At 47.9% G+C, this 16,371-nt stretch overlaps 1 protein-coding gene across 1 annotated transcript in view; it reads left to right on the forward strand.

Moving 5' to 3' along the window:
* The window catches only part of C2CD3 (C2 domain containing 3 centriole elongation regulator), a 59,711-nt gene that overhangs the window by 18,400 nt on the left and 24,940 nt on the right, over positions 1-16,371 (forward strand). The window contains exons 15-24 of the mRNA XM_077926879.1: positions 1,663-1,814; positions 4,093-4,336; positions 5,728-5,911; positions 7,064-7,247; positions 8,168-8,340; positions 9,468-9,591; positions 9,816-10,084; positions 11,530-11,619; positions 11,768-12,394; positions 13,588-13,887. Of these exons, the coding sequence (XP_077783005.1) occupies positions 1,663-1,814; positions 4,093-4,336; positions 5,728-5,911; positions 7,064-7,247; positions 8,168-8,340; positions 9,468-9,591; positions 9,816-10,084; positions 11,530-11,619; positions 11,768-12,394; positions 13,588-13,887 (2,347 nt within the window). The remainder of the gene's footprint in view (positions 1-1,662; positions 1,815-4,092; positions 4,337-5,727; positions 5,912-7,063; positions 7,248-8,167; positions 8,341-9,467; positions 9,592-9,815; positions 10,085-11,529; positions 11,620-11,767; positions 12,395-13,587; positions 13,888-16,371) is intronic.

The following is a 16,371-nucleotide window of genomic DNA, read 5'->3' on the forward strand; positions in this document are numbered from 1 at the left end:
GCCAGTTTCTGTATTCTAAAGTGTTGGGTAGTTGTCAGACTGGCCAGGAGGCAGAATGTGTTTTGCTGCCCTTCATAATTATTATTATTATTATTAATAATAATAATACCCCGCCCATCTGGCTGGGTTTCCCCAGCCACTCTGGGTGGCTTCCAACTGAATATTAAAAACAATACAGCATCAGACATTTAAAAACTTCCCTAAACAGGGCCGCCTTCAGTTGTCTTTTAAAAGTAAAATAGTTGTTTATTTCCTTGACATCTGCTGGGAGGCATTTCACAGGGCAAGCGCCACTACCAAGAAGGCCCTCTGCCTGCTTCCCTGTAACCTCACTTCTCACAGCAAGGGCACTGCCAGAAGGCCCTCCATGTTGGACCTCAGTGTCCGGGCTGGATGATGGGGGTGGAGACGCTCCTTCAGGTATACAGGTATTCATAGTTGGCTTGGCCCCATAATTAAAGTCGCCCAATGCCCAGCAGCAAAGGACGTCTCAGTCATGAGTCAGACCCCACCTGTATCCAGTTCTGGGCACCGGAGTTTAAGAAAGATATTGAGAAGCTGGAATGTGTGCAGACGAAGGCAGCCAGGATGATAAAGTGTCTGGAAAACAAACCTTATGAGGGTGTTGGGGATGTTTAGCCTGGAGAAGAAAAGACTGGGAGGTGGTATGAAAGCCATCTTCAGATATCTGAAGGGCTGTCATTTGGAAGATGGAGCAAGTTTGTTTGGGTAAGATTAGAATTACAAGAAATGAGATCCTGACTAAACAGTAGGAAGAACTTTCTGACAGTAAGAGCTATTTGAAAGTGGATCAGTCTCTCTCGGGAGGCAGTGGACTCCCCTTCCTTTGAGCTTCTCAAGCAGAAGTTGGATGGCCATCTCTTGGGGATTCTCCAGCTGCGATTCCTGCATTGCAGGGGTTTGGACTGTGACCTTCGGGTTCCCTCCCCACTTTTCAATTCTGTGATTCTCTGTGTGCTCAGGCATGCCCAGGTCACCCGCATACAGAACCCCACAAGAGACCAAATATTAAAGTGTGTGAAACACATCTTTTATGGGGCAGCCTAGAACAGGGGTAGGCAAACAGGCCTGGAGGCCAGATCCGGCTCGTGGACGGTCTGGGAATCAGCGTATTTTTACATGAACAGAATGTGTCCTTTTATTTAAAATGCATCTCTGGGTTATTTGTGGGGCCTGCCTGGTGTTTTCACATGAGTAGAATGTGTGCTTTTATTTAAAATGCATCTCTGGGTTATTTGTGGGGCATAGGAATTCGTTCATCCCCCCCAAAAAAAAAATAGTCTGGCCCCCCACAAGGTCTGAGGCACAGTGGACCGGCCCCCCTGCTGAAAAAGTTTGCTGACCCCTGGCCTAGAACATCACTAAACAAAATTAGCTTTTGAAACTCGTTTTCTTTTCCCCACAAGGAAAACTTACCAGCAAACATTTTACCTGCAACTTAATTAAACCTGGGTAAGCTTGCATGGGGACTTAATTTTTTCCCCGTTAGCTGTATTGGGTCCATGGTCAGTTTACTGTGGGTTTCCTGGTTTACATGCCGTCCTCTTTAATTTTATATTTGCAAAGGCTGAGATGAAGGGCTGTGTGTATGTGTGTGTGTAGGCCTGCTTCTCTGATCAAAGAGTCTGATCAAATCTCTAGGTAACTCCTATTTCACTGACATCAAAACATCTGGAGAGGCTGAAGAACAACGTGATGGTCATAGAAGCCTGGAACAAGGTCTGCATTCCAGGAGGAGACGCCCTACTAGGACTGGTGAAGCTTCCACTGCATCAGTTCTACGTTTCATTCAAGTAAAAACTTATTCTTTGTTTTTAAAATTGTTTTTATTTTACTCTGTTGTGGCATATTTACTCAATTTTCTTCTTTCAGTGCTCAAGGAACACTGATAATGCCCCTCCCCCCATCAGATTAAAAAACCAAAAATCACTTCCAGGCAGTGATTTTTAATTTCCATCCCTAACTTGGGCTACATATGATATATTGCTGTGAGTTCATCCTAAAGTAAGCTAAGGGGTAGTATGTTGCCCAAAACATCCACCACCCAGTTTGCTTTGATTCATTTTTTTCTTTCATATCTCATATATGTAATCTAAACAAAAACAGAGAAAGAGAAAAGAGTCTTCTCTTGTCTCTCACAAAAAGCCATGGACCCTCTCAGCTTTCACTGGGACCTTTCCTTCCTTATCATCATCATCATCACTTTTAATTTGTATACCGCCTTTCTATCTTACAATACTCAAGGCGGTTTACAAGCTGAAGAATCAAAGAATGTACACCTTATAACAATCTAATGCAGTACAAACATGTGATAATAAAACAGCTTTAAAACAAGCAATCTACATCAAATAAAGTTAAACATTCATTAGAATAATATAGAATAATAATATCAGCATATAAAAATTAAACAGAAACCCACTCTTAACAATTGCAACAAATAATTTCGAAACTACAATCAATAAAATAACGGCAAGCCACAGTGCATAAAATAATGCAATACAAATTGAGAAGCAGAGACGAGGGTGGGGCAAGGCAGGTGGAAGGAGGCCTTCCCTGATGAAGTCTCTCCCCTCGCAGTTCTTCCTCCAGGCACAGCTTCCTTATGAGGAGACCCAGGGCCGGAGCGTGGGGTCTCTCACCCTGGAAGGCCTTCCCTTCCCTGCCTCTCACTCACAGGGTCCTGCCACCAACCACCTGCCACCTTCATGTGCGAGTAATCCTTGGACTCCCGTTTCTTGCATTTCTCACCCACTTTTCGCTCTGAGGTTCCCAGGCGTGGCACATAAACTGAAAACACAATCACAGAAAGATTGCGTGGGAATTTGAGCCAAGGGGACTGAGAGTCTGAGGGTCAAATGTGGCCCTGCATTCCTCCTAGCCCCTTGGCACACTGCCAGGACACACACACTCAGCAAGGCCATTGCTCCATGCCCTCTTCAAGTGCTTTTGACTGGCTTGGCTGCCCTTGAACTGTCATTCAGTTTGCTTTGACAAATGATGGAGGGAATTCCAGCGGTGAGTAAAATTCCTCCGGCTGGAACGTGTACTACCATACAAAAACAAGTCGCAACTTCCTCCATCCACTCTTGCCTTCCACCTCTCCCGTATGACATGCAGCCACCCTTGGAAAGGTTGCCCATGAGAAAATACGACCCTAAAGCTGAAAAAGGTCCCCCTGACCCCCAGACTGATGCTTCCCCCCCCCCCCAGGTATCCAACACAATTCAGATGGATGATGAGGCCTTGAAGGCTCACAGATCAGATTAAGTATGCAGGTTGCTTGAGCAGAGAGTCTAGGAACTACAAGGAGCAGAGAGTCTAGGAGCAGAGAGTCTAGGAATATACAGTGGTACCTCGGGTTACATAAGCTTCAAGTTACAGGCGCTTCAGGTTACAGACTCCGCTAACCCAGAAATAGTACCTTGGGTTAAGAACTTTGCTTCAGGATGAGAACAGAAATCGTGCTCGGGCGGAGCAGCAGCAGCAGGAGGCCCCATTAGCTAAAGTGGTGCTTCAGGTTAAGAACAGTTTCAGGTTAAGAACAGACCTCCGGAACGAATTAAGTACTGTATTTTTTGCTCTATAAGACTCACTTTTCCCCTCCTAAAAAGTAAGGGGAAATGTCTGTGCGTCTTATGGAGTGAATGCAGGCTGCGCAGCTATCCCAGAAGCCAGAACAGCAAGAGGGATCGCTTCTTTCACTGCGCAGCGATCCCTCTTGCTGCTCTGGCTTCTGGGATTCAGAATATTTTTTTTTCTTGTTTTCCTCCTCCAAAAACTAGATGCGTCTTGTGGTCTGGTGCGTCTTGTAGAGCGAAAAATACAGTACTTAACCCGAGGTACCACTGTAATCTCGCATGTCAAATTCATAGAAGCCCAGCTTTCCTGCATTTTGAAATGCCCTAACCTCCATGAAAAAGTTGCCAGTCTCTGCTAAAGGCAAAGGTGGCAAGGAGATTCATTGGTAGGGAAATTGGACCCTTCTGCATGTTTTAGTTAGTTAATTCATGCATCAACAGGAATTGCTACGTGGTTTACATAGCATGTCTGTCTCCCACCCTCCCTTCCCAGGGACCCGAAGATTTCTAGCCTGCTACTTCAGGCTCAGTATCCGGTGCTGGCTGTAGATGGCTCCATGCCCGTGGTGGACGTCTTCACCGGCAGCAAAAAGGGGAGCCTGAAGGTCATTCTGGCCATGGGCTCCGCGGAGCAGATCGCAGCACTGCAGAGGCTCAAGAACGAGGAAGGAATGGCACCTCCTGTGGCAATGCGCCCTCCACACTCTCTGGACTCTCTTGCCATGCCTCTTCCAAAGGTATTTCCATCAAACGTATCTTTGTGTTTGTTGTAAGGTAAAGGTAAAGGTACCCCTGCCCGTACGGGCCAGTCATGACCGACTCTGGGGTTGCGTGCTCATCTCGCTTAAGAGGCCGGGAGCCAGCGCTGTCCGAAGACACTTCCAGGTCACGTGGCCAGCGTGACGAAGCTGCAGCTGGCAAGCCAGCAGCAGCGCAGCGCACGGAAACGCCGTTTACCTTCCCGCTATAAAGTGGTACCTATTTATCTACTTGCACTTAGGGGTGCTTTCGAACTGCTAGGTGGGCAGGAGCTGGGACCGAACGACGGGAGCGCACCCCGCCACGGGGATTCGAACCGCCGACCATACAATCGGCAAGTCCTAGGCACTGAGGTTTTACCTACAGCGCCACCCGCCAACGCCATCCCTTGTGTTTGCTGAGGCTGCCCCAAAAACTAGCACTTTTTTCACCTAGAGCTTTGTTGTTGTTTCTTAGTCATTTAGTCGTGTCCGACTCTTCATGACCCCATGGACCAGAGCACGCCAGGCATTCCTGTCTTCCACTGCCTCCCGCAGTTTGGTCAAACTCATGTTCGTAGCTTCAAGAACACTGCCCAACCATCTCTTCCTCTGTCGTCCCCTTCTCCTTGTGCCCTCCATCTTTCCCAACATCAGGGTCTTTTCCAGGGAGTCTTCTCTTCTCATGAGGTGGCCAAAGTATTGGAGCCTCAGATTCACGATCTGTCCTTCCAGTGAGCACTCAGGGCTGATTTCCTTCTGAATGGAGAGGTTTGATCTTCTTGCAGTCCATGGGACTCTTAAGAGTCTCCTCCAGCACCATAATTCAAAAGCATAAATTCTTCAGCGATTAGCCTTCTTTATGGTCCAGCTCTCACTTCCATACATTACTACTGGGAAAACCAGAGCTTTTACTATATGGACCTTTGTTGGCAAGGTGATGTCTCTGCTTTTAAGATGCTATCTAGGTTTGTCATTGCTTTTCTCCCAAGAAGCAGGCGTCTTTTAATTTCGTGGCTGCTGTCACCGTCTGCAGTGATCATGGAGCCCATGGGTTATTACCCCAACCCTAATCTGCGGGTTGCCCTCTGGTTGGATTTTATTCTGACCCTGATCTGATTTTAGGATGTATTTTAATTGATTGCCTGATTTTAGGTTGTGTTATACATTTGATGTTAGCCGCTCTGAGCCTGGTTTTGGCCAGGGAGGGCGGGGTATTATTATTATTATTATTACTATTATTATTATTATTATTATTATTATTATTATTATTATTATTATTACCTGCCCAGAACATGCGGAGATTGGGCATTTTGTTCACCGAAGACTGGGTCTCTCTTCCCACAAGGATTCCCTTCTTTCACAGGGATTCCATTTTGTCTATTATTTAGCAGTCAGGCAGAGAAAAGGAAGGGATGATGGAGCACGTTTTTGAGATTCACATTGAGAGCGTCAAAGGGCTCACTCCCCTCCAATCCACAGTCTGGGGAGAGGCTGACTGTTACGTGCAGTACCACTTTCCCGTTCAGGAGTCGGAGTCGGACGTACTGCGTGGGACAGAGTTCTGTGAGAATGGTAAGTGCTGTTTGCCCATCAGGATATTCTGGGTGCTCTTCCCGGCTTCTGAACCGAACTGGCTAGAGTGCCATGGTGATGGACAAATATGTACTTGAGCTTCCAAACTGAAACAAGGGTGCTCATCTATAATAGGACCAGCAGTGGCTTGCCTGCCAGGACTTTGCTCTCACTGACGGCGACTGGTTTTACACTCAGGGCACCTGCCTCCTCTCCTGTTTGGAGAGTAATTGGACAGGATTGGAACATGGAACATTTTCCTGGCTAGCTTGCACATGAGAATGTTGCCAGAAAACTGAGTTATCGCCTGCTGGCCTCCCCAGAGTGCAGAGCTCCCACATCCGATATACTGTGTGTTCCACCGCTCTACCCCTTCAGCTGAATGTAGAAAGTAAGTGGCCAAGACACAGGAAGTGACAGCTGCAAGCATCCCAACCTGCTGAACGTCATTGTCAGCCTGAGTCAACGTGCTGGATGAGCAAGGGCCCACAAACGTCCCAGACTGAGCTTAGAAACTGGTAATTGTGGGTGGCCGCCGAGACCATATAACACACTGGCTCCCAGTATGTTTCTGAGCACAATTCAAAGTATTGCTGCTGACCTTTAAAGCCCTAAACGGCCTTGGTCCAGTAGACCTGAAGGAGCGTCTCCACCCCCATTGTCCTGCCCGGACACCGAGGTCCAGTGCCGAGGGCCTTCTGGTGGTTCACTCGCTGCGAGAAGCCAAGTTACAGGCAGAGGGCCTTCTCGGTAGTGGCACCCGCCCTGTGGAACGCCCTCCCACCACATGTCAAAGAGAAAAACAACGACCAGATTTTTAGATGACATCTGAAGGCAGCCCTGTTTAGGGAAGCTTTTAATGTTTAATAGGTTATTGTATTTTAATATTCCATTGGAAGCCGCCCAGAGTGGCTGGAGAAACCCTGCCAGATGGGCGGGATATAAATACCGGTAATAAATTGTTGTTGTTGTTGTTGTTGAAACAACCTAGGGCGCAATATGAATGCCCAAAGAGGCCTAATGTGAATGACGGCCGTAGGAACAGCCTTGGGTCCTCTTGGCTAGCGAGTGGGCTTGGGTCAGTGTTGGGGGGCACATGGGTCCTTGTCCCTTGCATCACAGGTCTTTTCTGGCTTTGTTTTACCTCCTCAGGCCTTGCGTTAAAGCCTTTCCGCTCGACAACCACCTTGTGCGTCCCTGACCCCAACTTTGGCGACGAGCGTCATCACTCCTTGATGGTCCCTGCTGATGTCCCTGTCCAAAGGCTGCTGCTCAGCTCTTTCTCTGCCCAGGGCTTAGGAGGAGGAGGAGGGATCCAGTTTGAAATCTGGTGCAGGTATTTCTTCTGGTGTCCCTCACCATCCCTACAATGCCCCTTGCTTAGCAGCACTCGCAGCCAAGGCAAACACCCATCTCTCCTTTCTGCTGGCGTCAAGTCGTGGTTAGGCCCATGGCCCAGTAGACCTGAAGGAGTGTCTCCACCTCCATCGTTCTGCCCGGACACTGAGGTCCAGCGCCGAGGACCTTCTGGCGGTTCCCTCCCTGCGAGAAGCCAAGCTACAGGGAACCAGGCAGAGGGCCTTCTCGGTGGTGGCGCCCACCCTGTGGAACGCCCTCCCACCAGATGTCAATGAGAAAAATAGCTACCAGACTTTTAGAAGACATCTGAAGGCAGCCCTGTTTAGGGAAGCTTTTAATGTTTAATAGGTTATTGTATTTTAGTGTTTTGTTGGAAGCCGCCCGGAATTGCTGGGGAAACCCAGCCAGATGGGCGGGGTATAAATAAATTATTATTATTATTATTATTATTATTATTATTATTATTATTATTATTATTATTATTATTTTAGGATGACCATGCGAAGGATCCTCATCAAAGCGGGGCACAGAAAGTCCTAAAAGAATTGAGTCCTCTGTACTTGAGCTCTTCACTCTCTGAATTATCCCTTTCAGACTCATTTCTTTGACCCTGTAACAAAACCTTAAGAATTTGCATGCAACTGGGCCAGGTGATGAGAGAGGCCCTTTCCCCCCGAGACCCTGGAGAGCGGCTGCCAGTCAGAGCAGGCAGCCTTGCTTTAGATGGACAAGGGGTATGACCTGGCATAAACTAGCTTCCTATGACTGGGGCTGTCGACATACAGTACATGGCTGCAGTTGGCTTGGTGGGCCACATGATGCTGGCCTAGCCGGGCCCCCTTTGCAGTCAGAAGGGTTTACCCCTAATGTTTACTTCCGTTTCATCTCTTCTTGTAGGTATTACTACCCTAACGTCCGAGACCAGATGGTAGCCAGGGGGACCTTGCCGCTGTCCCGCCTGTGTGCCATGGTGACCATGCAGTACCGAGAGGACGTGGGCATCCAGACCTTCAGTCTACCCTTAATCCCAAGGACTGAGAGTGCAGGGGAACCCCATCCCCATTCCTCAGGTAACAGAAGACATTGGCCCAGAGCAAATCTGGAGTTTGGTCAGGTTTTACTGTACTGGAGTACAAGGCATAATTTTTCAGGACTTTAAATGAGCTTCACCTTCCTGGTAATCCTGTACTGGAGGGCTCAGTCCCATTTTACAGGTGACAAACAGGGCAGAACTTCTTATATTAGCAGACAGGTTTGGAGAGTAACAGTAAATCAGGGCTGGGGTGTGTTTGTATGTATGTGTAAGGTAGATCAAGTGAAGGCAGGAAGGCTTCATCTTTCTCTTAACCTCCAGTTTTTCTCACAGCTGAGCTAATTTTGGTCTTATAGCTACCTGGGGAAGGGGGGAGACAGGCCCAGGGTAGAGGGGTTGAGAGAATTGGTGCAAGAAGGACCAAATGGTTATACAGTGTCTCCTGAAATCACCACCACCACCACCACACACACACACACACACACACATTGGAATTAGAAGGCAAACATGGTATTGGGGAACCTTGTGTTTGCCTTATAATGTCAGGTCCCACCCTGAGGCTAAGAAAGAGCATCTTGCATTCTGTCCGCCATCTCATTCTGTTTCTACCTTCCTTAAAGGTAAAGGCACCCCTGACCATTAGGTCCAGTCGCAGACGACTCTGGGGTTGCGGTGCTCATCTCGCTTTATTGGCCAAGGCAGCCGGTGTTTGTCCGCAGACAGCTTCTGGGTCATGTGGCCAGCATGACTAAGCCACTACTGGCGAACCAGAGCAGCGCACGGAAACACTGTTTACCTTCCCGCCACAGTGGTACCTATTTATCTACTTGCACATGACATGCTTTCAAGCTGCTAGGTTGGCAGGAGCAGGGACCGAACAATGGGAGCTCACCCTGTCGCTGGGATTCGAACCGCCGACCTTCTGATCGGCAAACTCTAGGCTCTGTGGTTTAGACCACAGCGCCACCTGTGTCCCCTTTCTACCTTCCTTAGATGCTTCCAAGTATTAACCTTCATGTGGTTGACGAGAAGGACCGGAGCGTCTGTTTTCAGGAAGGTCTTCAGCTATGACTTCTTGTCACATCAGCCACATGCAGACCTTGCCTGCGGTTTCAGCAACGGAAAGCTTAAATATGTATTTCTTTGTCCTCCCCTTTTCCCCAGGTTTTCTTGATGTGAGCGTAAAATACAGGCGCTCCCTGAAAGCGACGGAAGGCATCCTGGCAGCTCAAGCAGTTTCTATTTCCGTTCAGATACACTTTGCAGCCGGTTTGCAGGCAGCAGCCAGGTAAGCGCATAGCCACAAGAGAGTGTTGAGTGCTGCTGCCAATCAGAGCCGACTACCCTAGGCTAGATGGTCCAGATAGTTTGAATAAGGGCAGCCATCCTGCTTTCCTGCCCCTATTAAATACGGCAACGCACAATCAACACAAACCCATGTGCTTGCCTGTCTGATTTTTTTGTAATCGCTCCTTATATGCGTCTCTGGGATATTTTCTTCTCTTTGCTAAGAGCCGTGGCAGAAAAGAACCCTTCGCTCCAATGCAGTGCAGAAGTTGGAGTGAACGCTTACGTCTCCGTGCACCTGCCCTTCCTCCCCGAATCTGAGAGGCGCAACACCCGAGCCGTGGCTCGCACTTTCTGCCCAGAATTCGAGCACCACACGGAGTTCCCGTGCAACCTCGTGGTCCAAAGAAGCAGTGGAGAAGCCTGTTCCCTGGGGGAGCTGTTGCAGATTTCGGAGATAGTCTTTTCCGTCTTTCACAAGAGCCTGAACTCAGGTAGGTAAAATACACGGGGGCAGCCCATACTTTTGCTGTGCCGGTGACAGAACCTGCATCACGCCATCACTCTGAGCTGGATGGGCAAGGGGAGTGGACCCAGTAAGCTACCAGCGAAGGATCCCTTAGGTTGCAAACCCACCCAGCACTCCCACCAGCTCTTTTGCACAGCATCCATCAACTTCCATCAGATTTGTGCAGGAGACATTTCCAGGGCTGGCACAGCAAGGGCTTAGATGGTGCTCTGGCAGCAAGCACCAGCTCTTTCTAGCCACACAGCTGCTATATTCTACTGTATTTTTAAAGTACAACACATTGGCTTTGAACGGTCAGCAGCTGGCAGCCTTTGGGACCGGTCCAGTGATTGCCTTCGAGCTTCTAGCCAGCAAACAGTCCATTTACTGGGGCCCCTCAATTTCCATTACAAAGAGATCAATATGTGCTTCATTTCCTGGATTTGTATGTAGCTTTCCTAGACTAAATCACTTGGGCTCCTTGCTTTCATGCTTTTGAGTTTGTGTTCTGATGAAACGGAGGCCATGATGGTTGTGGTGGTGATGGCATTATCATCATCATCATCATCATCATCATCATTTGTATTATTTATATGCCACCCATCTAACTAGGTTGCTTTGTACACCAAGAATGAGGAAGCAGTGGTAAATTAGCACCCAATGACAGAACAGGGAATTACCATTCGTAGAATAAATAACTGAGCATAGAGAGTTGCCCCAAAGCATTGCCCCACAGTTAACATGCCCAGTTCTAAGGAATAACAACTGAAATCATTTCACATAAATAAGCAACTATGTCAGGTAAAGTCAAAAGATAAAGGACCTCTGGACGATTAGGTCCAGTCAAAGGCGGCTATGGGGTTGTGGTGCTCATCTCACTTCAAGCCAAGGGAGCTGGCGTTTGTCCACAGACAGCTTTCTGGATCATGTGGCCAACATGACGAAACCACTTCTGGTGCAATGGAACACCGTGACGGAAGCCAGAACACACGGAAACACCGTTTACCTTCCCGCTGCAGCGGTACCTAGTTATCTACTTGCACTGGTGTGCTTTCCAACTGCTAGGTTGGCAGAAGCTGGAATAGAGCAATGAGAGCTCACCTCATCGCACGAATTTGAACCGCCGACCACAGCTGTTTAGACCACAGCGCCACCTGTGTCCCTAAGCAACTATGTATGCAGGAGAGGAAAGACAGGAAACCACGTGAAAGAGGATTCAAAGAACTGCCAGCTGTAGGAAGGACAATTTTTGCCCACACAGATCCAATCTTATAGATCCATCTCAAAATAAGTCAATTGCCAGTAGCGCGAGGATTGCTTTTCCATTGCACCTTTTCTACACTCGGCCATTTTGAATACATTCTGGATGTATGAACCATGATTTTTTATTTATTTCATATTTATGCTATGTCCTTCATTTTGATCTTACAGCACCATATGGAACAAAAACCCAGGCTTCGAGGGATTACCTCCTGGGAACTGCCAAGATTCCAACCAGAGACCTGTTGAACAGAAGATCAGGTAAAGATACCTGCGTTACCTTTGGTGTACATAACAGAGTCGCTTTCTGATAGGGAGGTGCTCAGTAAATAAAAATGTTCTGCTCCCCCACCCCCACTTTCCATTGAAAGGTGATAATGACACTCTTTTCCTGTGTGCTCTGTGGAAGGTATTCGAGGCTGGTTCCCAATAACTCTGCCGGAGGATCTGGTCCCTGCTCATTGTGCAAACATCCTGCAAACCATAGTTGGAGGCCTGGAGCTTTCTGTCACCTTTGCCCATCCTGGGGACAGGCAGCGTGTCCTGGATGCGGCTAAACTTTTAGGCTGGAATTTGAAGGAAGCCAGCACTGAGTGCCTGCAGGATGACAGTGAGGGCGAATGCCAGCCTACTCCAAACACTGCAGCCGTGGCCATTTCCATCCCTCGGCTGTGGCTACCAGTGCAGTGTGTGCTACTTGCAGGAGAGACGCACTTAAACAAAAGCGTCCATTGCTACCTCCGCTATAAGCTGTATGACCAAGAAGCCACGTGGACGTCTCTTAGGAGGCCCAAATTAGCCGAAGACCAGAAGCACGTGACCGTGAGCTTCAAGAAAAGCAAAGAAATGGATCTGCCGTTGAGCCAAGCCTTACTGTGGTACTTCAAGGAGGAGAGGCTGGAGGTCCAGGCGTGGCGAGCCTATGGGAACGAGAGCAACAGTGAGAGGCCCCTGGATACCGATCGACTGATTGGGTCGGCCTACGTGGACCTTGCCGCGCTCGGGGAGAGCTCAAGGGGGAAAAGGACCGTTAGTGGTATGTTCACTAGCAGCCTAAAAAACGTTGGGCAGCTTTGGGGCTCAACCCATCAATTGCCAACCAACCCGTAGTCTTTGCTTTCTCCTTTTTAACCCCATCACCAAGCAAAGATGGTAACAGCCGCGCCCCTATTGGCATATTTATGCGACACCCACTTACCATATGGAGTTTGCTACCAACAGATGTGGTGGTGGCTGCCACTACAGATGGTTTTCAAAAGGTATGGGGACAATTTCTTCAATTTCTTGGAGGAGAGGTCTAGCGCTGTCCATGGGACGCAGGAAATAACTTCCCATGTTCAGAGCCACATACTTCCGATCACCTGGTGCTGGGGGCCAACAGGGATGGCTGGCTCCAGCCTAGGTGGAAAGGGAAGCTGCCCACACTTTTCTGCCTGAGCAGGAGTGGGAGGCAACAAATGAATGAATTAAATAATAATAATAAATTTATTTATACCCTGCCCTCCCCAACCAAGACCGGGCTTAGGGCGGCTAACACCCGATATAAAACAAATTGATTGAAATACAACTTAAAAACAAGATTAAAATACAACATTAAAATATTAAAATACAGCTTCATTTCAGTGGAAATTCAAATCAAAAACTTTTTTGGGGGATGAAAACGTCAAGTCTTCACCAAGGCTAACTTTCCAGACTGGTCCTACATGGGCCAGAAAAAAGCCAGGGAAGTCCCCAAATAGGAGTTCCATCACAGGAGGAGAAAGGAAATAAAGAAAGGGGGGGGGGGTCAAGTTGATTCCAAGCCGAAGGCCAGGCAGAACAACTCTGTCTTACAGGCCCTGCAGAAAGAAATCAGATCCCGCAGGTCCCTGGTCTCATGAGGCAGAGCGTTCCACCAGGCCGGAGCCAGTGTTGAAAAGGCCCTGGCTCTGGTTGAGGCTAAACTGACTTCCTTAGGGCCTGGGACCTCTAGGGTGTTGCTATTTATGGACCTTAAGGTCCTCTGCGGGGCATACAGGAGAGGCCGTCCTGTAGGTACAAGGGTCTTAGGTCATGAAGGGCTTTAAAGGTCAAAACCAGCACCTTAAATCTGACCCTGTACTCCACCATGGGGCATACCGGGAGAGTTTTTTTAATTCCAGCAAGATCTCAGAGGAGATTACAGAACCAGACACTTGGCCCCCAGCCTCTCTTCTGCTTCTGGAAATGTGCCTTCTCCCATCATTGCAGGTGTCTTCCCCTTGTTCCGGCGCAATTCTTCAAACTTGTTGGGAGCCGCCGTGCGAGTCCACATAGTGGCGGCTCCCAAAAGCCCCTCCAGACCTGATGTTTCCGAAGATGGCAGCAGTGGCGTCAGTGACCACGAGGAAAGGCAGAAGGAGCCTGAGCAAGATTTGAAACCCGATCAAACCTCCGTTGTGGAAACCCTCAGCGAGAAACCAGCCAAGGAGTCTCCCCACACAGTGGGTCACGAGCAGACATTTGCCGTCAGCATCCTTGTGGAAAGGGCCATGCACTTGAGCTTAAAAGGTGAGTAAAACTCTGGGCTCCCTGGCGTCTAGGTTGAAATCCCACAAATGGGACATAAAGCTGATGGTCTGTTGTTACTTGTTTGCTTAGGTTTATGATGTTGTTGTTGTTGTTGTCGTTTAGTCGTGTCTGACTCTTCGTGACCCCATGGACCAGAGCACGCCAGGCCCTCCTGTCTTCCACTGCCTCCCGCAGTTTGGTCAAACTCATGCTGGTAGCTTCGAGAACACTGTCCAACCATCTCACCCTCTGTCGTCCCCTTCTCCTTGTGCCCTCCATCTTTCCCAGGGTCTTTTCCAGGGAGTCTTCTCTTCTCATGAGGTGGCCAAAGTATTGGAGCCTCAGCTTCACAATCTGTCCTTCCAGTGAGCACTCAGGGCTGATTTCCTTCAGAATGGATCAGTTTGATCTTCTTGCAGTCCATGGGACTCTCAAGAGTCTCCTCCAGCACCATAATTCAAAAGCATCCATTCTTTGGTGATCAGCCTTCTTTATGGTCCAGCTCTCACTTCCATTCATCACTACTGGGAAAACCATAGCTTTTACTATACGGACCTTTGTCGGCAAGGTGATGTCTCTGCTTTTTAAGATGCTGTCTAGGTTTGCCATTGCTTTTCTCCCAAGAAGCAGGCATCTTTTAATTTCATGGCTGCTTAGGTTTATATTCACCCTTAAAAACACCAGGAGGAATTGAACAAGGTGATTGTTTTGTCAAGGCAAACATTTCAGTTTTCCAGACGAAATGATTCCCCCCCTCTCTTCTCCCTGCCCTGTTCCAGAGTTTATCCCACCCCGAGCCAGTGTCAGAGGGAGGAGAGTTGAGGAAAACCGCCCCACTGCACGAGTGGAGGGTCACTACACTGTGCTTCTGCTTATGGGACACATTAGTTGAATTCCACCCATTATCAGGGTGACTTGACAATTAAACGTTGGAAGCAGCATAAACAACTCATCTGTTACATGAGCACATGAATTTCCTTGCACAGCTCCGGTTCATCCTAAGAACCGTTCCCAGTGTGTGCATTTTTAAAATGAAAAGGTGCAGTCTGCTCCCACGAAATTATTCATGCTGTAATAAGTCTTCGTTAAGAAGAAAGTTCTATGTGAAATAATGATTTTTCCTTCTGTCAGTGTCTTTTTAGGTTGTAAGCAGGAGCTCAGTGTTTGCTGCTGATGTTATTGATCTTACGTATAAGCTGCTTCAGAAAGGATTTGGGGGTGAATAGCTTGGAAGGCAGGGGGATGGATAAATAAATAAGCGAGCAATTTAATTACCATATATTTCGCTCTATATGACTCACCAGACCACAAGACACACCTAGTTTTTGGAGGAGGAAAACAAGAAAAAATAATATTCTGAATCTCAGAAGCCAGAACAGCAAGAGGGATCGCAGTGAAAGCAGCAATCCCTCTTGCTGTTCTGGCTTCTGGGATAACTGCGCAGCCTGCATTCGCTCCATAAGAAGCACACACATATCCCCTTACTTTTTAGGAGGGAAAAAGTGAATCTTATAGAGCAAAAAATATGGTATGTTTGCATGTTAACCACTTGTAGTCATAATGGAATTCTTGCATTATATGCCCAGCCCTTTTAGACAGAAGTTGTTATAAACTCCTATCCCTTTACGATAACCATAAAGTACTGCAAAACTCCAAAAAGATATCGGTAACAGGCGTTTGGGCGGAAGTGTTCTGGAAGGGAATTTGCTTTTCGAAAGAACTGCCATCAACATGCCCTTTGTCCTGATCTTGATTTGGGCAGCCTTGGGCTCCGCATCAGCGCCTTCCCAGGAAAGTTTCCTGGGATTCATGTTCCACATTGTTTCTGTCTCTGAAACGGCATTGCAGCTCTTCCCAGAGGGCGACCTTGTTGTTCTGCGGGTGCACAACAGCAACTTTGTGCTGAGCAAACTAGGTCAAGCCAATTAAACGATTAGCTAATCTCTATTCTTACAAGCTTCTTCCCGTGCTTTTGAGATAAACAGTCCCAGGTTGGGGGGCTGGTAAGCTCTAGTTCTGCTCCAGCCATGAAAGAGATTATAGTAATAAGGGGGAGGAGCCTTTTATTTGTCCGTTCTCTTGCACCAAAGAACCCCCAGCCTCTCTTTGGCAGTTCCTAAAGGCCTGTCTTGTGTTTTATATTGCAAGCGTTTCTAAACGTTCAGCAAATTCTATATTTGCACTTCCCCCCTGCAATTTCCCCTTGCTGTAAGAAAGTGAGCCTTATAAAGATCCATCATCATCATTTCTACCCCACCTATCTGGCTGGTTTCCTCAGTCCCTCTGGGTGGATTACAGCATATCTAAAAACATAATAAAAACATCAAGCGTTAAAAACTTCCCTAAACAGGGCTGCCTTCAGGTGTCTTCTATAATTCTTTATCTGCTTGACATCTGAAAGAAGGGCATTCCACAGGGAGGGCGCCACTACCAAGAAGGCCCTCTGCCTGGTTCCCTGTAACTTCGCATCTCGCAGTGAGAGAA

This window comes from Podarcis muralis, chromosome 4, assembly GCF_964188315.1.
Source record: "Podarcis muralis chromosome 4, rPodMur119.hap1.1, whole genome shotgun sequence".
Taxonomy (NCBI): domain Eukaryota; kingdom Metazoa; phylum Chordata; class Lepidosauria; order Squamata; family Lacertidae; genus Podarcis; species Podarcis muralis.